This window comes from Xiphophorus maculatus, chromosome 1 (genome assembly GCF_002775205.1).
Source record: "Xiphophorus maculatus strain JP 163 A chromosome 1, X_maculatus-5.0-male, whole genome shotgun sequence".
NCBI lineage: Eukaryota > Metazoa > Chordata > Actinopteri > Cyprinodontiformes > Poeciliidae > Xiphophorus > Xiphophorus maculatus.
This window is the reverse complement of record NC_036443.1, coordinates 3,155,380-3,176,954: the sequence shown is the minus strand read 5'-3', so window position 1 is coordinate 3,176,954 and position 21,575 is coordinate 3,155,380. Positions and strand designations below refer to the sequence as shown.

At 39.3% G+C, this 21,575-nt stretch overlaps 1 protein-coding gene across 2 annotated transcripts in view; it reads left to right on the top strand.

Moving 5' to 3' along the window:
- The window catches only part of LOC102234007 (plexin-B1-like), a 75,288-nt gene that overhangs the window by 47,806 nt on the left and 5,907 nt on the right, over positions 1-21,575 (top strand). The window contains exons 5-31 of one of the 2 annotated variants that reach the window (XM_014469474.2): positions 1,007-1,135; positions 2,937-3,037; positions 3,145-3,277; positions 3,922-4,078; positions 4,228-4,336; positions 5,548-5,656; positions 5,961-6,686; positions 8,811-8,909; positions 9,042-9,164; positions 9,972-10,065; positions 10,185-10,354; positions 11,490-11,641; positions 11,720-11,825; positions 13,690-13,826; positions 13,952-14,125; positions 15,211-15,445; positions 15,534-15,776; positions 15,906-16,082; positions 16,871-17,019; positions 17,108-17,208; positions 17,291-17,508; positions 17,584-17,762; positions 17,857-17,923; positions 19,008-19,154; positions 19,420-19,594; positions 19,940-20,043; positions 20,702-20,786. In XM_014469474.2, the coding sequence (XP_014324960.1) occupies positions 1,007-1,135; positions 2,937-3,037; positions 3,145-3,277; positions 3,922-4,078; positions 4,228-4,336; positions 5,548-5,656; positions 5,961-6,686; positions 8,811-8,909; positions 9,042-9,164; positions 9,972-10,065; positions 10,185-10,354; positions 11,490-11,641; positions 11,720-11,825; positions 13,690-13,826; positions 13,952-14,125; positions 15,211-15,445; positions 15,534-15,776; positions 15,906-16,082; positions 16,871-17,019; positions 17,108-17,208; positions 17,291-17,508; positions 17,584-17,762; positions 17,857-17,923; positions 19,008-19,154; positions 19,420-19,594; positions 19,940-20,043; positions 20,702-20,786 (4,399 nt within the window). The remainder of the gene's footprint in view (positions 1-1,006; positions 1,136-2,936; positions 3,038-3,144; positions 3,278-3,921; positions 4,079-4,227; positions 4,337-5,547; positions 5,657-5,960; positions 6,687-8,810; positions 8,910-9,041; positions 9,165-9,971; positions 10,066-10,184; positions 10,355-11,489; positions 11,642-11,719; positions 11,826-13,689; positions 13,827-13,951; positions 14,126-15,210; positions 15,446-15,533; positions 15,777-15,905; positions 16,083-16,870; positions 17,020-17,107; positions 17,209-17,290; positions 17,509-17,583; positions 17,763-17,856; positions 17,924-19,007; positions 19,155-19,419; positions 19,595-19,939; positions 20,044-20,701; positions 20,787-21,575) is intronic. The other variant, XM_023339655.1, reaches the window with a different exon arrangement.

Sequence of the window (21,575 nt, the reverse complement as noted above, 5' to 3'; positions counted from 1 at the left end):
GTAATAGACTGTTGTTTGTTTTTCATTGCACTGCAGTTATAGCTGAAAGTCTTTTAGAGGTTGTGTCTACCAATTTGTCATATCAAAAGTTCAGATTTTTCCTGATTCTTATACTTAGCTTCCAACTTTGACTAGGCCATTACAAGCCATGGAGTTGCTGATATGATTGTAATTGATTATTTTGTATTTCTGACAGTATGTGTAGGATCACTGTAAAAAAAATTTTAAAATAAATCATTCATCCATTTCCTTCTGTTTCACATTTTTGAGCTGCTTTTTATCACATAAAATCCAAATAAAATACATTTAATTTTGCATTTGAAGTTCTAAAAGTTTTAGGACTTCCACCGCTCAGTCCAGGAGAAAGATTGATTGATAAATGTATTTATTTTTTCATTAAATTACATTTATTATAGAAATGCTCTGCAGGCCTCAGTGGACATTAAGTGATTCTGGAAAAAAAAACAACTCAGCATTCACATCTGCATGAGACTATTGGGACCGATATGATAAAATCTAAATATAACATAGGAAACAGTCGTTATCCTAGGCTGCTAATCTTTGCGTACGACTTCCCTTTCCATTATGTGCTGAGTGCATCCTCCTAATGGGACAACCGATTCTCTTTTCTGTTCGCGGTGATCTTATTAAGATGAGGTAACATGAGTGTTTGAAGGCCTGGGTTTCACTGCAGCCAGAGGTAATCTTCCTGTGCTTCATATTAGATTTGAATGTGATAATCAGATCTATGCCCACTTCTGCTGCGATCCTGTGCAAGTGTGATTTGATTTGGTGTTTGAGCTGTAAACCAGGGAGGTTAGTTCTTTTGTGTTTTTTTTTTTGTTTGTTTTTTTTGTCAAATATTGCGTTTTAGTGATGCAGTATTGTAGATTGTTCCTACTTCAAAATGTTTTCCAATCCAATTACTTGAATTCATACAAATTCATAAGAGAGACACTTCCTGCTTTAAAGTCTAAAGTATTGTTTTTTGTGTGTTCTTGTTCAGGTTTATCTTGGCAGAGACGGGGCGGTGGAGGTGTATGCAAACTCAACGATACAACCCAACTCCCCCATCAACAGCGATCTGTTACTTGATGACCGCGGCTCACATATCTACATTATGACCAAAACAACAGTAAGTGTGGTGAAGTCAAGCTTCACCTTTTTATTTAAAGAGATAGAATTATGTAAAACTAACTTTTGAGAGCTTTACGTCATGTTATAATACTATTCGCTCATCAAATACATACCTTGATCCTTTAATGCATGTTTGAGAAATCCTGTCATGCTTCCCGTGGCAACCATTCAGCTATGCAAAAGGCCTGGTTGGACCTCCTCCTCGGAGCTGCAGCTTCCAAGCTTTGAGGTTTTTATCTCACAGAGCTCCTTCCACCACGACTCCTTTACTCAGCTCCTTCAGACTAGCCAGCAGCAATTAGCAAACACCTGGTAGAACCGCACATCTGCTGAGCTCTTTATAGAAGGTACTCATAGGTGTAACACTGGTATGTATGTTAAAGGGTTAATAGAGGATCAATGTGGTGATGACTTCCTGGAGGCAGCATTTCAGAAAGAGCAGAAGTTCTTAAAGTGACAGAGGCCCAATTTCAAAGTGCTTAATTACAAAGTCATATTTCTTTTAAGTCATATTTGATGTATATATTGTTTTTCTAAAAGCTGAAGGTAACATAGCTGCTTGATTGTGCTATAAAACGGAACTATGGCCCTGGAAGATACACAATGCTCCCCCTTTAAAGTATTCATGAGGTGTATAAACAGATGCAGCCATTTCCACTATTTCAGTCACTTACCCAGATGTCTTCATAAATAAGAATGAATATGGCTTCTCATTCATCAATTTATGGTTTGTCAGAGTTTTTCATGCATGCTTCCTCAAGCTGTGTCGCCCTGAAGACAAACTACAGATAAACAGAGAAGCCAGCTGGCAGCTGGGGTCAGAGGTCACTAACCCTAGTGTGATTGGCACAACAGTCAGCAGGAGGTGTGAGGTCAAACCTAACAATAGTATTGATCTGCAAAAGAAGCCTGCATTGTCTTGGCACGTTCCCTACAGAGCATGTGTGGGATGCTGTAGATTCTGATAAATGATGATTAGGAAAGTCTGTACTCTGAACAGTTTGAGTCAAAAATAAATCAAAATGTCTCAGTCAGAGCTGTTCTGGGATTCAGAAATGTTACAACACATTTTTGTGTGTGAGTGAAATAAAACTGCTGCAACTTCTCTCTGAACACAGAGTTCATGATTTAATTATCTGTGAAACTTTGTCTCAGATCTAGAAATTTCAATGGGATCTGCAAATAATTGTTCTTTTAGTTCGCAGTGTGAATAAAATACAATAATTGACTAGTGTCTTTCTCTAAATGGAATGCATTCAAAACTCAAAGGAACTTGGAGACCAAGCAGATATATACAGTACTATGTATTACACTGCTTTGATATACAGTATGTATAATGTATAATTATATACATGGCAGGAGTAAGTAATAGAAATACTAATAAATAACTTTATACCTGTTGTATGCTTTTTGTATATGGTAGCTATGCTGGATACTGAAACTGAGGCTATTCTGGTACCTCAGACATGTTCAGACATGTCTTGATTAAAGGATTAACATACTAATCCAGGAAAATGCATACAGCACGGCACAGATGATGGAAAAAAAGAATATTCATAACCCTCATTCAAATTCAGTCTTTCAAATGCTACTGACTATTTTTAAATAGTTCTTTAAATGAAATGATTTGCTTTTTATTCTTTATTGTCAGCATCAATAGTGTGTGATGTCAGCATTTCATTTGCCTTGAGATGACAATCTTTAGTTGAAATATTGACTCATTCTATAATGTTACATTGTTTTGTTCTTCATTTATCTGTCTAAAGCCTACCTTTTGCTTGTTTGTCTGTTATTTTCAGGTAGAAAAGCGTCCTGTTGCAGAATGCGGGGATCACTTGGACTGTCAATCATGTCTGTCTGCCAGAGACCCGTACTGCGGCTGGTGTGTCCTTGAGGGACAGTGAGTGTTCTGAGCTTCAGCTTGTATCTCCAGTTCTCCCTGTTTTCTTCATTTATAACCCTCTTATGTCTAACTGTGCTATGCTGTGCTATTCTCCGGTGGTTCAGGTGTGGCCAGCGGTGGGAGTGCCAGCGAGGCTCTCTGCAGGGCCAGTGGTTGTGGAGTTTCAACCAGACGCAGCAGTGCCTGGGCATACAGCGCCTCAGCCTCTACAACATCAGCCTTGGAGAGAAAGCAGATGTAATACAGACAACATGACTAATGAAATACAAGAGCAATGCACTGAAATGTTTTGTTCGCTACCACATTACAAGAATAAAATCTTTTGACAGCACAGTTGAAAATAATATGACAAAGTCATAAAATTATCCAAATAAAGACATAATATGAGTACTAAGTACCAATTTTCTAAAAGAAATGCTACATGAAAAACAACAAAGTAAAATGTTGGAGCAGCTCCAGAAGTTATACATTGGTATCGGTTTTACAAATAAGGAAATGCTTCAAAACTGAACGCGTCAGGATCCAGTTATTATCAGTAGCAGGACATGAAACAATCCGTCAGACATAACGAGTTTTTTTTCTCTCAGAATGACTTCTTGTAATGCCTGGCAGTAGTACTCTGTCATGCAACACGCAGAAGGGATGATTGGTGTAAAATCTGCTTTTTGAAACTTTTTTCTCTCATTTGTAATTTTTTTTAGTGAAGAAAGCAAGAAAAAAAAAATCTTTTGAAATTGTGTGAGAAAAAATTAGAAATGTTTTTTTTCTTAACACCCAGCTCTAATAGTGTTAATAATTAAACTCCACACTGAATCACACTGTAGACACAGAGTCTTTTTGGTGTCTTTTCCTTCTTCCATGTAATATTTGTTTCCATTCAGATTGCCTTGTCAGTGGAGGGTCTGCCCAGTCTCCAACAAGACGAGGCCTACTCCTGCTTCTTCCAGGACACGGAGAGTCCAGCTTTGCTCACCACTACCGGTGTCATCTGCTCCACCCCAGGCGCCAGCAACCTGCCCCCCATCGGTCTGGGAGATGGTTAGTGTTCTGCTCCAAGTTTATATGGATGCCAAAAAGACTCCTTAAAATTCCTCAAACGTCATTGATCAACACTATTGAGAACATTAATTTAAGGATTGCAGTGAATGCTTTGACTATTGATTGATTGATGTTTTATTCCGTTGCAGAGTTTGTGACGGTGACCTTGGCTCTGCGTTTCATTAACGTGACCGTAGCTGAGACAGAATTCACCTTCTACAACTGCAGCCTGGTGCAGGAGCTTTCTGGGCGCAGGCCGTGAGTACACGTCTTCTAAACATCAGAAACTCGTATTCATTTTTCAGGTCAGTGAACACGCCACACCTAAGCACTGACAGGTCGTCCCTTACAACAAGACTCAAGACATTACTGCTACTATTTTTAACATCATTAAGGTGTTGAAAATGAATTCAAATAGAATTTAGGAGAAAACTGTATCTTCTGCAGCGTGTTAAGATATGCCTGTGATTCATTTGGCCGAAAGGGAGTGAAGCTTTCAGCAGATAACAGGAATGTTGACATGAGGGCGGCAAAGTTCCTCCTTGGTATCATTATAAGCTTCCAGCCTAAATCTGTCAGAATTTAGATACAAATCTAGATTCTCAAGGGGAACACACACGAAGACGACGGTTTGTTAGTAAAACTAACCCTGCTGCTATTCACCAGCATAAGATGCTAAATATGTCTAGCTATGTTGTCTGCTTGTTTCTGTTGTAAAGAGTTAAAAAAGTTTACAATCTGACAGCCCCTGCTTCTAAAATAAAGAATTGGCGTTAGCATCACTATCTCCCTTTATTTTGTTGTTGGTAATTTCTTTTACATATTGGTATCAGTTCAATAAGTGATACTGATGATTATTTCTGTCATATTGTTCCAAAGTTTCACACTCGTGCATTTCCTAAATATTTTGAATGCTGTACTTGTATCCGCTTGTCGTGTAAAAGAAATTGAAGTCAAACAAAATGCATTTTCAGGTCAAATCTTTACAAACACTATCACACATCTGAAAAGGAAATCACATTGGTGCAGACCAATCTGATTAGTGTAAACTCCAACCAGTATTTTTTTTCATACTAACCAGCAGCAATTAGCAATCAGCTGTTGGAACTGCTGAGCTCATTATAGGAGCTACTCCTCAGTGAAACGCTGGTAAAAATGTCAATAGGTTAATGGAGCAGAGATGTGATGACTTCCTGAACGCGGACATTCAGAGTGAGAGTTTTTTAAGAGACAGGCCCAATTTCAAGGTCCAAAGTAATAAGTCAAATTTCTTTAAATCATATTCAATATATATACAATTTTTATAACTGCTGAATGTGACATAGTTGCTTAATTATGCTATATAATGGCACTATGTGGCTGGAAGCCACATAATACTGCCCCTTTAAGTTGATTTGCACTGTTCTGTTTTATTCCTACATTGACATTTTCATCTTAGTCCTCTATTGTTCTGCTTGCGTCCCTGCCAGATGCCAAGGGTGTGTCAGCAGCCGCTGGGGGTGCAATTGGTGTATCCATGAGCATGTCTGCACACACAAACACACCTGCAGTCAAGGAGTCACCATCCACAACCAACGGGTGAGTCATCCTGAAGCCTGAGCTCGGGCTTTTTACAGCTTTTCTTTTCAGTAGGAGTTCATTTCAGGAAACCAGATCTAAAAGCGGAGGGTTTGACCTCTGGAGGATCCCGTACTTTCTGTTTGATTTGGTTTGCTTTTGTCTTTTTAATTTAAACCATCAACCATTTTTTCTCTCTATTATTTCAGAGTTATTTATGTTTCTGCATATCCCATTTCTTTCATCCTAATTTTGTCTCCACCCGCCTGCTTTTTCTGTCTCCCTCTCCATCCCTCCTCCTCGTTTGTGCTTCACCATCATCAAGTTAACGCCACAATTGCCCACCGTCCCACCTCCAACCAGAACTCCTACCCCATCACCTCCTTCTGTTCCGACCGCTCCAGCAACAACAGCAACTACTTCTACACCAACAACACAGCCGGCTCCCACAGAGACATCTGCCACCACCAAAGCAGCTGTCCCCACAGTGACCATCACAGGCACCCCCCCCACTGGTCCTAATGCTGAATCCAGCACACCAGCTACCCGCTCAACAACTTCCCCCTTTGTCAGGCTCTCCACCCAGGCCAGCTCCACTCTCGCTGACATAGACACCACGGATGGGGCCCTCAGCAATACAGAGGGAGCCACAAAGGAAGCCATCAGTTCTCTAAGTGGCTCTTTAGAAGATGAAGACACCTTAAATGTCACGGCTGAAGCAAGGCCCACATCACCAAGCGGCACCGGTGGCCAAACAGACCGTTCTGGTGAAGTTGTGACCACTTTCCCGGAGATAAACTCTACTGCTTCCAGAGAAGCTGGCCCTTTAATAGACCCCTCTATCAGTCTGGCCACTACCGAGGAGAATGTCTCGCCTCCGGGGCTGAGCGGCTGGGAAAAGCCTAAGAAAAGGACGGAGATGGATTCTGAATTGACTCCATCTGTCGCCCGTTCTCTCGTCCCGACGCAATTACCTGAACCGGTTGTTGATGTCACTACTGATTCTCCAACAAAACTCCAGTCTGATTCTTCTTCTGAATCTTTTACTCCGGTGAGTTCATGCACCCTGCTGGGAACAGGGTACAAAAAAACATCGTCCATAAGTTAGCAAAGGACTTTAGGAACACAGTGGAGGTAGAAAATATGAATGACACGGTGGTACAGTATGTTGAAAGATAATTCATACCCCACATTGAGCGTATGAATTAAAATCTTTAAATGAAGATTTATTTTTAAATAAATCTTTTAAACAAGAGAATATTCTTTTAATGAGATTTTTAAAAGACGTTATAAATAAATTTTATATCTTACTAATGCCAAAATGTATTCAGTTTTAGATAAGTAAGGTTGTAACAGTGAAACAGAGACATCTCTCTTGATTTTTAAATGCTTGGATGAAACGGTGTGAGAAGAGTGAGAAGGATCATCCCTTTTTATGAAGACCTAATATGATCATATTTTTATATCTTGTTAAAATGATAAGCATGTCTTTCTGTTCAGTACTTTCACAGCCTGGTGGTAAACTACGTTGACCAGTCTAAAACTTGTCCATGAGGCTTTGCAAATGGTTTGATGGATAATAATGACACTATAATTCAGGGCTGCTACTCTGGTTGACAGTGAGTTTCTGATATGACCGAAATTTGATAAGTGAAAGCTTCCTGTGGTCACTTCTTAATCCAAGATTAATTGGATAATTTATCCTGATAAATTATTCATTTATCTTGACAAATTTCTTGTAAGAATTTAGATTGATTGTTTTCACTAAAATGATAATTAGTGCTGTTTATAATCACCCACAGCAATGTTAGGATTAATTTTACTGATTCTCCACTGTTTGTTCAATGAGAGTGTCTTTAAATAATTCATTTGTAAATATGATTACATGCACAGGTGATTACAGGCACAACATTCAACTTTTCCCTGAAAACATAGACATGGGGTCTTTCAGTATCCAAAGGATCTCAGTAAAAATCAGAACATACTTTTTCATTGGTATTTAAATGCATGTATCAGTTAGTTATTCAACCATTCAAAAACCAGGTCATTGCTGCCATTAACTTATCTGTAGCTTGCTGCTTAGTATCTGCATACATCTGGATCTGGATTCGTTGTTTAGATGGAAAGACTAAACAACAGAGATCCCAGATCTGCAGATCAGTAAGGGCAGAGATAGCTCACTGTTTTCCTTTTCTTTTCTTCTTGCTTCAAGATATGACTTGTACAGAGAAAGCTTGGTCAGAAAGTCAACCTGGTCCACAGTTGCGTTTCCGTTACATATGTGTGCCAAACGTTGTCCTTGTTCCACTAATTTAAGAAAAACAAAATTTCGCAATTTTATTAGATAAGAAACACACTTAAAAGTACACATGAATAAGTTTGTTCACACAATAAGCCATTAAAAAAACATGCCACGCCATCCTCCTCCTGCCACTTTCTGTCGTCGTCTTCATCTCTTTTTGCCAGTAGTAACATCTGGCTGTCGATCACGTGACTTGAAACAAGTGTTTCCTTCCCTACAAGGTGACCTGGTACTTTCCCAATTCACAAAATATTCCAAACTATTCCTTTATTACACTTCCTTAAACTAGGAAGATGAAAGCTTCAACACAAGGTCCCACGGTATTTACTGCAATACGCTTCCAGGTTTCCAGTTTATAAATCCAGCAGTGCCTGACGAGAAATCAATGCAATCTCAAACGTGAGGATGCAGTGGAGTAATTTAAAGCATTAGCCTGACAGGTTTTATTGACTCAGCTCTCTCCATATGGCTTCAGGTCACCTCATTTAGCTCTACAGGCAGGTAATAATGTTAAGCTAACTCAGCATTTCCTTCTACATGCAAGGGTGTTGCTGCTACATGCATATTTCTAATCTGTGTTTTGTTTCACAGTTTGCATTTTTTTTATTTTTTGCAATCAGGACAAACTCAGCCATTTCATGATTCATGTTCTTTTTCTTTTAGTGTGTAGAATACGGATCATTTCATTATCTCAAAGTTTATCAGATAAGCAGATGAGTGTTGTATTCATGGATTGATTCTCTTCCAACTCATCTTTTGGTTTGAGAAACTAAAAACGGCTCAGTGGATCTCATGATGGTACCTGAATGCTGTCATGGTTCTCAAGCAGGACAAATGTTGGAGATTTTAACATTTTCCGACTTGTGTGACCAGGAATGCCCGTGTGTGGAGAAGGTTCAGGATTCCTCTCTGCTTCCCGTCAATGTGGAGAGGAAGATCACGTTGGTGGGCCAACACCTAGACCTGTTTCAGGTAGTAAAAACAAAAGCATATACTTTCATCCTCCGTAAACACTGGAAAATATTCTGTATGACCTCATAAAGCAAAGAGGGATTTATGTCTTGTTCGTATTTTTTGCTGCTTTTGTGCCGACGTGTGATTCAGGATAAGGATTTGGAGTACGAGTGTGTTTTGGATGTGGAGAATCAGTCAGTCGTTGTAGAGGCTTCTGTAGAACCTGATGCTGATCGGCCATCAGTCTTCTTTATCACCTGTCAGCCACACCAGGTCAGTAACAAGCACTTCCTGCGTCTGGGAGTCATGATGAGGAGGTTTAACAGAGTTATTTAATCCATACATGATTATTATGTGACCTTTAACCTTTCATCTTATATCCAAGCTTGTGTTGCTTTAAAACATGCCCCAGTTAAAAGTTTACATCCACACGTTGTTGTGGTTTTATTGGACATTGACTGATTATACAACATCTAACTTCAATAATTTTTAGAAACAAGAATTAGGTGCACAACTTTGAGTTTGAGTTTTCCGTCCAATGATCACAAGAATTGTGCTGTGATTCCAAGATTCCAGTTGTTTTAGAATCCTGGGTCCAAACTGGTTTAAATGCAGAGATGTTTTCTGAAGGAAAATGAGAAATCCGTTGTCTTCACCTCTTTATTTCCTTCAGTCTCTCTCACTTTTCCTACATTAAAGGATCTTTGGAGAAAGTAAAAGTATTTAGTCCAACTTTTTTGTGCAGCAAATGATGGATCATAGGTCCATTTGACTCATTCTTATTAGAAAAGCCCTTTATGGTCAAGAAAACAATCTGTTTACTGTCTACAACAATAACCACTTAGGTTACAAATTACATTTTATCCATAAAATACTGTGACATTGGTCTTTTGAATGTCTCTTTCCAAGTTCACTCTCCTGGCATGATTCTTGTTGGATGTATTTCACCCTTCACTCTGACATTGTTTCTAACAATAATTTAAATTAACTCATTTGACTTTTAAGGATAGTCCAGAAATTTGTACATTTATTTTATTTTTCCTGGGCAATGAAAGCATTTGCACCCTGCTTGTGTTGCAGTATGTTTACTCCCTACTGAGGGAGGAATACTTGGCGACAATCAATGTGAGGAGAAAAAACAACTTCCTCATAGACAGCGCTGAGGATCTGCATGGTGAGTGCTATGTAATGTGTGTCAAAGATGTGTCACAATCTCTTTAAACCTGCATTTATTGCTGGGTTATTGAATAAAGATCCTAACCTTTCCTTTGTCCTTCTTTTCTTTCGCCTCAGTCACTCTGTTCAACTGTTCAGTGGGCCGGTCCGACTGCAGCCGGTGTCGAACGGCTGAACCAAAGTACGACTGTGTTTGGTGCGGCGGAGATGCCAGCTCCAGCTGTGTGTATCGAGACTCTTGTGCTGATGCGATCGAACACACATGCCCCGCACCCGTTATTCACCGCGTAAGAACTTTTCACTTTTCATTGTGCAGTCATTAAAGACTTTGTTTTGTGGTAATCCCTTAAGGCACAGGTGTCAAACTCCAGTCCTCAAAGGTTGGTGTCCTGCAACTTTTAGATGTGCCTCTGCTGCACCACACCTGAATAGAATAATTAGGTCATTAGCAAGGCTCTGGAGAACTGATCTACACAAGGAGGAGGTAATTAAACCATTTCATTCCAGTGTTTTGTAGCTGTGGCACATCTAAAAACTGCAGGTCTGTGGCCCTTGAGGACTGGAGTTTGACAGCCCTGCCTTAAGGCATGTTTAACCAGTAACCTTGAGATGCAGAGGAGGATTTTTTTTATTTCATACTTTGCTTTTAAAATGGGAATAAAATGTAACTTTTTGTCAACACAAAATTGTGGAGAATCTTACAAGGTGTGTAGGAAGTGCCTCTTTCCTATTGTTAATTAAGGCAGAGAGTTGCTGCTGTTGGCCTGTTTTTCTTCTGAAGGCTTTGGGAACCTTGTTACCATCGATGCAGTGAGAAAATTAACTAAAATACTGTCATTTGCATAAAAATTTTAATTATCAAAATAATTTTAATCACAGAGTTTATGCAACTTCAATATAATAGGTTTATTTTACTCAGTTATGATTGAATTTTCACATATCAAAGCAGAGAACCCATTTCATGCTACCCACATCCTTCCTTCTCTATTTGTAGTAAAGATGAGTCTAAAGATTTGAAGTCAAGTTTAGACATGATGGACCTGCCCGATGAGACGATGTTTGTTTATGGCAGCCGTGTGAAAATGGACCGGCTGCATATACGGAACAACGACTGGAAACATGAAGGGACTGGTGTCATATTCTGCTTTGGAATAATCTACTTCTTCATGCTTATATAAATTATATTAAACTTTAGGAAGTAAATTAAGATCTGAAATAAACCTTTTTCATTAGAGGAAATATGTATTAATCTTTACAGTTGAAATTCATTAGTTTAGGTATTTGCCACTTCTTAAGGTAATTGTGCCATATACACCCAACCAATTAGAATGTTTTAGTTTTGCATATAGACATCGTAAATCACCAAAAATATTGTCATCACCCAGAACATATGGTATTTTTGTGCTTTTCTTGTGTTTTCAGTTAGACCCTGAATCCGGTCCAACCGAGGGAGGCACAGTTGTAACCATTTCCGGCTCTAATCTCGGTCAAAGGGCCGAAGACATCCAGAGCTCGGTCATAGTGGCCGGAGTGCCGTGCATCGTCATCCAGAGCAGATACGAAGTCTCATCTAGGCAAGGCGTTAGCACAACTCAACATACTCAGCTCTGTATCTTTTTTTATGCTAATAGCTGTGTGATTGTACATTGTAGGATAGTGTGTGAGACTACCAGTAGTGGACGGGAGACGAGGGGCCACGCCTCAGTCAGTGTAAGAGGAGGAGGACACGGGATTTCTGCTCATACATTCAGTTTTCAGGTCAGTATGACCGTGGCACTGTATTAAAATGACAATGTTTCAGAAAGGTTTGATGTTAAAATTGGTGTACTTCAAGGATGTTTGCTAAGCCCTCCACTATTTAGTTTTTATATATTCAATAAAATGGAATAAAATTTAACTGTTAATTAATTTAAATAAACAATATGTTAATTGTTTATTTAAATTAATTACCAGTTATTTAAATTAATTAATTGCTGCGATGGTCTGGCGACCTGCCCAGAGTGTACCCCGCCTCTCCCACGTTGACCGCTGGAGATAGGCACCAGCACCCCTTGTGGCCCCACACGGGATAAGCATCTTAGATATTGGAGGATGGAATATGCTAATTGAAACACATTATATTAATTTCCACAGACTTTTTTCAAGCCTTTATAAATGTGAATTCTGATAGATTTCTACTAAAAGCTAATGAAAACAGAACATTCAAGATTAGTATTATAGTAAACCAATAAAAAAAAACTTGTTTTAATATACAAATATGGACTTAATGAAAAGTATATTCAATAGATGCTTAAAGGTTGTCATTTTCAAAAGGTACTTTTGATATGACAAACGACCATCAGAGCACATATTCTAATGTGACTGAATATGATCTTGCTAGTGACTTTCCTCGACACTGTCTACTTAATGTTACTGTACAGGTATGCTAATGATATTGCGAAGTATGATGTTCAGACCAGTCTGATCCTATGTGTAGAAAAAGAAACAACAACAAAAGGAAATTGACCATTAAACCTACCAACTGTTGGTGCCAGTCAAGTGTTTGCAATGACTGCCAGTTACTCTTTTTTTTTTTTTGGCTCACTTTTATTTTAGTCTAGCTACATTTAAGGGTAGCTAATTAAGGATTTGTTTATTCTCAGTATGAATTGTCTGTTTAAGGTGACTCCATCTTGAATGTCTTTAGATGTGTTGCTTTTTGAGATCTTTAGGCCTACTTCATGTTGTCAGAAAAGTTCTCTCTCAGTCAATGATTTTGTTCAACAGAAAGAGTAATCAGTTCCTTGTAAAGTTAAGGAAATATGGTTGACCAATGGTTAATGTTGTCATCTAGGGTTGGCTTGAATAATATTTGACTTTTTATAAAGAAAAATATGTATAATTTAAAAACTACTGTTTTGTTTTGTTATAAGCCAAGTAATCTGTCTGATACATTGGCTTGATGATCTGAAGCATTTAAGTGACAAAAAGCAAAACAAAAGACATTTTTAGGGGAGCAAATATTTTATGGTGCTGCACACGCGCGCACACCCACACACATATACATATATGTGTGTATGTATATACATATACATATATATATATACATGAGGACTGAAACTGGCAAAGCAGGACCTTTCTGAAAAGCGGGGTGGGCGTAGGTTTTGTTTGTGTTTTTAGGGAGAAAAACACAAATACTTCATTTGTTGAATGCAGTCCTGGTGTGATGTGGCGCGGACCGAAAACAGCATTGGGACAAATCATGCATGAGCAAAAAGCTTTTAACAAAACTGTCCAATTAGGGGAAAAGCAGCTCCCCCTGTGGCTCTTCTTAATTAGTGCCTGATGAAATGTAAGGGAACCTCTGCAGTACAAGAGGAACAACTTGTCTGCTAATTTACATAATCGTAAAACGCCCGTGTCATTCACAGCGACCCTAATGAAACCACCTAAATGACAAGCAGCTTAATTAATATATTACATGGCTGTGAGGCAACCTTCACGTGTTTCCCAAAATTCCCTGGTGTCTTGTTTTTATATCCCCAATAAATCACATGCTCAGTATTGGATTATTGGCTGCATTTCTTGTCCTTTTCATCTTTACATCGTCCACTGCTCCTTCTTTTCTTGCCTCCATCTCCAGAATCCTGTACTCAGCAGCATTTCTCCTTTAAGAGGGCCCAAAGCCGGGGGATCGTCCCTCACTATCAAAGGTCGGAGACTGAGGACCGGGCATCCACGTGAGGTCGGAGTCCTGATCGGAGGAGTTCCCTGCATGGTGTAAGGGCCCCCAGGAGGCTTTTTAATTAAGAAAGAATAAAAAAACTATTGTGGTAGACAAACAATGCGTTTGATTTGTGTGTGACTCTGTGGAGGAGATGAAAGAAATACTGTTTCATGTTCAGGATCGACATCCAGGAGGATCAGATCAAGTGTTTGACCAGAGGCAGCAACCGAACGGGAGAGCACGGCATCACGGTGCGCTTTGGTGGAGCAGAGCGCCATCTGCAGGGTTTTATGTATCATTACACCCCTAACCCCAACATCACAAGGGCAGCGCCGTCCAAAAGCTTCCTTGGGTACTGCACTCCACTATTTCTATCTGTTTGTAAAAGATAAGAGAAGGATTTTAATTATAATTTACTTTACCTTTGTGACTATTTTAATTTTTATTTGTCATTTCTAGATATTACATCTAAAATTCTAGCGTACTTCTGGTTTTAAATGCGTTTGAGTCTAAATACCAACATTAGTACCAATGCTGGAAATCCTTGAAAATGCTTCAGTTTCATATGTGTTTTTAAGGTTGAGAAAGTGCTTCATATTCAAACTGCACAGTTTCTTATTAAAGTGTTCTCTAACATTGGATAAAAAGCTTATATTTGAGAAGCATAATTTATGGTGGAAACCAGTAGGTCTGTCACAATAAGCAATAAATCAATTGCATAATAAATCAAAACAAGGTCAATAGTTTCCATTTGCATGGCTTATCGTTTTTCTCTTTTCTCTCTTTCTACCAAAAACTGGATGACCAAAGTCTTCAGTCTGTTGTTTGGTCTGAACTAGTCCTTTTTCTGAAGGACAATTTTGTTTACAGAGACTTAATAACTTTATTTCTTGTTTTTATTGTTTCGCTTATCTATTTTGGATATTTTAAATGTCTTCTAGTCATGTAAATGTTCATTAGAATTAAAATTTTATGGATTTTTGAGATTGTGCTCTTGCATTATTATGCTATTATTATTATATTGTTTGAAAATTGTCTCAAAAAATATTAGTTTATTGCAGTAAGTTCTGGGGCAATTTATTGTCCAGCAAAATTTGTTATCGCTACAGGCCTAGAGACTGGAGATTCTCATACACCTAATAAAAAGACACACAGTTTTCCTCACTGTCTGAAGTTAAATAAGACTCAACTACTGTTTTACATCAGTTAGACTGACCTAATAGAATCTGTTTTATAAATGCCTTCAGTGTGTGTGAGAGAAAATTCAAATCATCAAATTTTGTTATATTTTAGCTATAGAATACTATCACAGGACATTAGTAATAACAGTAATTTATGATATAAGTTAATTGAAACTTTCTTCTTTGGAAGGAAAGTTTAAAAACGTACCATGAAAATGCTTGAATTTGATTGTGTTAAAATGTCGTGTCCTCACAGCGGAGGGAGGATCATCAGAGTCGACGGCCACAACCTGGATTTGGTCCAGGAGCCAAAAATCAGAGTGACCCTCAGTCCGCCCGATGCTCTGCCTCCGAGACGGAGAAGGAGCGTCGGAAAGAAGATTAAAGTCCACCTCAACAGAGGACAGACCCAACGGGGTCCACTGAGGAGATGGAGGAGGATTGTTCCGGAAGCAAACTGCCCTGATGGAACGCTCTGCCACGTAAAACACGTCAGTTTCAGCTGGATTTCTGTCTTCACCTTACGGTGTCATTAAAGGAGAGGCTCAAAGAATTTAAGCTCCCTTTTCTCCCCTTTAGCACGAGTCCCACTGCAAGGTGCACAACGCAACTCTCATCCTGTGTCCGACTCCTGCTGTGGGTCCAGAGGCCACAGAGGCCAGGGTCAAAGTTCACTTCCTTTTGGACAGCCTCCATTTTGACTTCAGCACTGTGGGTGGCGAAACGTTCAGCTACGAACCCAACCCCAAGCTGTTCAAGTTGAACAGGAATGACCCAAGCAAGCCGTTCCACCACAAACCCGGCAGCGTCATCTCCGTCGAGGCGAGTCCCACAACATCTGCTTCTAAACATCCGTTGCCTCCAACTACTGGTTGCACTGATAAGGTTTTTAATGCTCACAAATCTGCTCACAAAAGTCAGTCTGTTAACATTCCTCCTCCTGTTTTTTAGGGAGAAAACCTGGATCTGGCCATGTACAAGCAGGAGGTGGAGGCCTGGATTGGAGGGGACCAGTGTGTGATGAAGACTCTGTCGCACAATCACCTGTACTGTGAACCACCAGCTACGCAGCCCTCCATCACAGCCAATAGGAAGCAGGACAGCCTGGAGAGTTTGCCTGAGTTCATTGTGAGTGAGACAGAGAGAACTGGGGTCACAGTGGACATACTGTACATCTTACCTTATCCAGGGCAACTGGGCTCCAGTACCTTCACAAGTTGCCTTATTGGTAGATAGAGCCCACCCTTGAGATTGTGTAATTCAGTCTCAGAATGAATCCAGCTGGTCTGTTTCTGGCCTCAGAGGTTTGTTAGAGAATAAACATTGTGATGAAAACAAAAGAGCACAGCATACAGGTCAGAGAGGAAGTTGTGGAGAAATTTAGAGTTGAGTTAGGTTAGAAAATAATATCCTAATAAGCTTTAAAAAATTCAGAGCTCTCTCCTGAAAATGGAGTAAGTATTGCACGACTGCAAGCCTATGAACATGCAGGATTCATATTTAGTCATAAATAGTCAAAAATATAGAATTTATGTTTACCAATTTCAAGCTAAATATGGAAAGAAATGTTGTTTTGTCTTCCATCCAATGAAGGACGAAGGGTTTTACATTGGTTTATATCTTAAAGAGCAGTGTTATGTACCATTTTATAGCACAATCAAGTAACTATGTTACTTTCAGTTGTTATACAAATGCTGTACATATCATATGTATTAGTATTACTTTATTTCATCATGCATGATATGCATGTGTATTAAACTTAAAAATCACAACACACTATTTACAATACAATGACAATACTGGAGAAAGACAGAAGTTCAATAATAGCAGAAATGTTAATAAAAATTAGTAAAATGCGATTAGTATTTTAGATAAACCAGAGAAAAAATAAACATCTGTGTAAATGGTGCTTTCAGGTGAAAATGGGGAATCTGAACTTCCCCCTGGGAAGAGTGAAATACGACATCCAGGCCCAGTCTACGTTTCCTCTGGAGGCTCAGGTGGGGGTCGGGGTGGGAGCCTCCGTCGTGGCTCTTATTGTGGTCATCATAGTGCTGATATACAGGTAACCATGGTAACGCTCTGATCAGAGTAGACTTTGTCTCTGTGTCTTGACCAGAGTGTGACCTTCGCTCTGTTTCTGTTTTCATCAGGAGGAAGAGCAAGCAGGCCATGAGAGACTATAAAAAGGTCCAGATCCAGCTGGAGAACCTGGAGACCAGCGTCAGGGACCGCTGCAAGAAGGAGTTCACAGGTAGTGCCGTTTTCTCCTCTCAGCTTCTGCTCACCTCAGAGGAAGCTTAGCAAACCAGCCGACTTCCTCATTTGCTTTGTAGACCTGATGACGGAGATGATGGACATGTCCAGCGATTTGGTGGGCTCAGGGATTCCCTTCCTTGACTATCGGGCGTACGCAGAGCGCATTTTCTTCCCAGGCCACCAGGAGTCGCCCCTGAGGCGAGATCTGGACGTTCCAGAGAGCCGAAGACAGACGGTGGAGCAGGGCCTGGTTCAGCTGTCCAACCTGCTCAACAGCAAACTGTTCCTCACCAAGGTAAAATATTCAAATATTTTCTCTAGTATTGGACTAAAAGCAGTTGTTTTCACACCTGTGTGTTTCCCCCCATAGTTTATTCACACTCTAGAGGTCCAGCGGACGTTTTCCCCCAGAGACCGGGCCTATGTGGCCTCTCTGTTGACGGTGGCGCTGCACGGTAAACTGGAGTACTTCACGGATATCCTGAAAACGCTGCTGAACGACCTGGTGGAGCAATATGTGGCCAAAAATCCAAAACTCATGCTCAGAAGGTGAGGTCTGCTTATCACCAAGCGAGCAGGTCATCTTTTTCCTCCCACCTGCTTGTAGTTTCTGAGAACTTTTTTGTTTTTCTTTCTTCTCCAGAACAGAATCAGTGGTGGAGAAGCTGCTGACAAACTGGATGTCCATTTGTCTCTACACCTTTCTGAGGGTATGTGATGCTGCATATTTATGCTGTATCACCAATTAAGGGCTTAATAACTGCTAAACATAAACCAAAGTCTCTATGGCCACCTTATAGTCATTGCCAATTTTTTTTATAGTGATACAGATGTTGAGATTATTTCATAAAGTAATCAGATATGGTGTGTGGGCAATTGCTTCTCATCCCTATCTTGAAATGAAATGTTTTAATTATTTGGATTACTTGGATTTTTTTTTTTAATAAATAAAATAAACACATTTAAGTCGTTCTTGTTTACTAGGTTACATCTGATTGGCTTTCAGATGGCATGTATTTATGTCCCTATCCCAATATTTATGTATTCCAATAAATAAATAATGGGAACCGGTTCACTTTTTTCCACTCCCGGTACTGATATCTGAAGTTGAGTATCTGTCAATACCGATCTGATACAGAAAAATAATGCTGAATTGATTGAAAACATTTCTATTTTTGAACACAGACAACAGTAGGCTGACGACTTCGATCAAACATGTAAAAACAAACTGCACCAAACCTTATTTTAAATAGTTCAGATAGTCCAAATAGGAATTCTAAATCTAATGTAAAATAAATAATAAAGCATGACGCTGCTTACAGCACATAGCATAGAATTAGACTGAACAGACTTCCCCTTGTTGATCGGGTACATTGTCACTGATAGCGGATCTAGATTTCATTTCAATATCAAGAGCGATACAGATGTTAATATCGGATCAGTGCATCTCTAGACTGGGGTAGGGATAACCAGGGGAAATGGAGTTCAGCTCCCCTTTGAGCTCCCAACTCAAACCCAACCAGTGCAGTACAGATTCTGGTCCAGCCTTTGATTTTATTCATCAAATTTTCTAATAGCTACTGTACTGTGTTTTCTAACTGCAGCATGTCTGTTACTCAAGGTGTGGAGCCCTTCCACAGATCATCTGCAACTTGAATCAAACCTGAAATTTGATTCATTTGATGTGAATCAAATGTAGTTATCAAGGGAAGCCAGTCAGACCTGGCTGCCGAGGCAGAGCACAGTTGGCGTTGGAGGATTTCCTAAGTGAATAAATCCTTTCTGCTTGGCCAGGAATCAGCGGGGGAATCATTTTACATGCTGTTCAGAGCGATAAAACACCAGGTGGACAAAGGACCTGTGGATGCCGTGACGGGAAAAGCCAAATATACGCTCAATGACAACCGGCTGCTACGGGAGGACGTGGAGTACCGCACGCTGGTGAGGATTAGCCCCATTGTGTCACCTGTATTGGGAATTTATATAATATTTATACAGTACCCAATAAAAATAGTCTTATACCTTGTTTTTATTCATATTGCAAAGAGATCAGAGTTGGATTGCACAGTCACACCTCCCCAAATGAACCAAATGTTTAGGGAAGAAACAAGCTATAGTTTGTTTAAAGTAGACTAAACAGGGCTGGTATGAATGCAGCCTAAACAGATGATCTTAGTGTCTCTAACAGCTTTCATCCCTCATCCAGACTCTGAACGTTGCCATGCCAGCCACAGCCGCCGGTGGAGCCGCCACCAATCAGACGGTTCCGGCGAAGGTTCTGGACTGTGACACCATCACCCAAGTGAAGGAGAAGGTTCTGGAGCAGTCCTGGAAAGGAATGTCGTTTTCACAGAGGCCACACATCGACTCACTACATCTTGGTTAGAGCTTGTTTTCTAACTCTTAAGTTTCCCTCAAAGTTTGAACGCGTCATTCTGCTGACTCTTTGCAAATGTTAAATTATTTGCTTTATTTTGACACATGGTATTGTCCAGAAGGTTTTTCTGTATTTTACCTAAAGGAGCGACTTTAAATGAAGTGGTTGCTTGTCGAATCATATTTTTATCTTGTGTAACTCAAGTTAAACTCAATACTTTATTATTATGAACTGTAGTTCAAGTTCGTAATACCTTGTTAACTTATTTGCTTTGTCGCGTTACCTGGAAGTCTTAAATGCTCAATGATCAGCAGAAACATGACTTGTTGTGAACGTTTCTCCCCTGCAGAGTGGCGGGCCGGGGTCGCAGGTCACCTCATCCTGTCAGATGAAGACCTGACATCAGTAGTTCAAGGCTCCTGGAAGCGACTCAACACATTACAGCACTACAAGGTCAGTGTATGTCTCTAAACTGCTTACCGCGCCCTGCTGAAGTATTTATACCCTTTGACAGTGTTTTTTTTTTCACGTTTACTTTATAACCACAAATTTTTATGTATTTCAGTCATATTTTATGTGATAAACTAACAAAGTATTGAAGTTGAAGGACGGTTCCAAATGGTTTTTAGAATGTTTTACAACAAAATCTGAAAATTGTGACATGCATTTAAATTTACTCAATGCTGTAGCTCCGCCCATGACGCACCGCATCTAGGGACCAAGTTTTGTTCTGTTTTTTCTTTTTACTTTTATTTGTTTTGTATTTTTCAGCATTGTATCCTGTTTTTGTGTGTATGAAAAACTAAAAATCACCCCAATAAATAAGTAATATAAAAGTAACCAGGGTGGCGCCAAAGATTCGGTTTGTGAAAATCATAATTCTAGTTATCATAATAACATACGATAATTATCAAAGTAAAGAGAGGCTTAACACAAATGTTTCTTCAAAATATTTAAAGCTACACATATTTTTCCTTGAAGGTCAGTGGTTGTAATGTTACAAAATGCAGAAATGTTGAGGGAGCAAATGCTTTTTGCACAACTTTTTGTGTGGATGAGAGTTTTTTGGGGTGCATGGGGAAAACGTTTAACAACTGCGATGCCTGAGCAGGTCCCTGACGGAGCCACCGTGGCCCTCGTTCCCAGGAACAACAAGCATCACCTGCATGACAACCACGACTACATGCCTGGAGAAAGTAAGTCACAAATACACAGCAATACAGGCAAGAAAAATATTACAACATTGTTTGTGTTTTCCAACATATTTTGACAAATAGATATTTAGTAGCAATTTTAACAATACTGGGGAATTAAAGTAACAAAAATAAGCAAAGACTTTCTGTAAAATGTGATTTAAAAATTGCAATTTTCGGTGAATATAAATTTTATCACCCTCCCCATACTTAATCCAACTGAAAAAAGCCAAGTCAAGCACAGCTGTATCACATCTGCCATGAAGGATTTGGCCGTTCAGCATTTTGAAGGTTTGGCCAGCCACTAATGTGGAGGCAGAGTGTCCTAACTTTTTCCTGATTTACTGAAAACATTTTAGTTATTCTCAATAGTTGAATGATTACAACTAAAATTATAAAAAGACAAGTTTTTGCAGTCTCCTGACTTCTTGGAGGAATTTTGATAACATTTCTTTTCTACATAAGAAAATCTGAGCTGTTAGATTTTTCTTTTTACATGCCTGAAATAACCAGTGGGGGTCACTGTTGAGCTTTTTTTTTTTTGCATAAAGCTTTGGTTACACTACTTAGACTGAAGTTTTGAGGCTGAGAATATGAAAATAGATATTTTTTTCGTAAAGAAGTCGATAAATAGGTATTTTGAAATGAGTTACAGAATGATAGTAAGGACAATATAGAAAGATGTGAAGTTTCCCAAAGGTGATGAGCATAAAAAGTGTGAAATATGTTTATTAATTTCATATCAGTTTTTTAAGCAGTAATATTTCTATATTTTATTATTACATACTATAA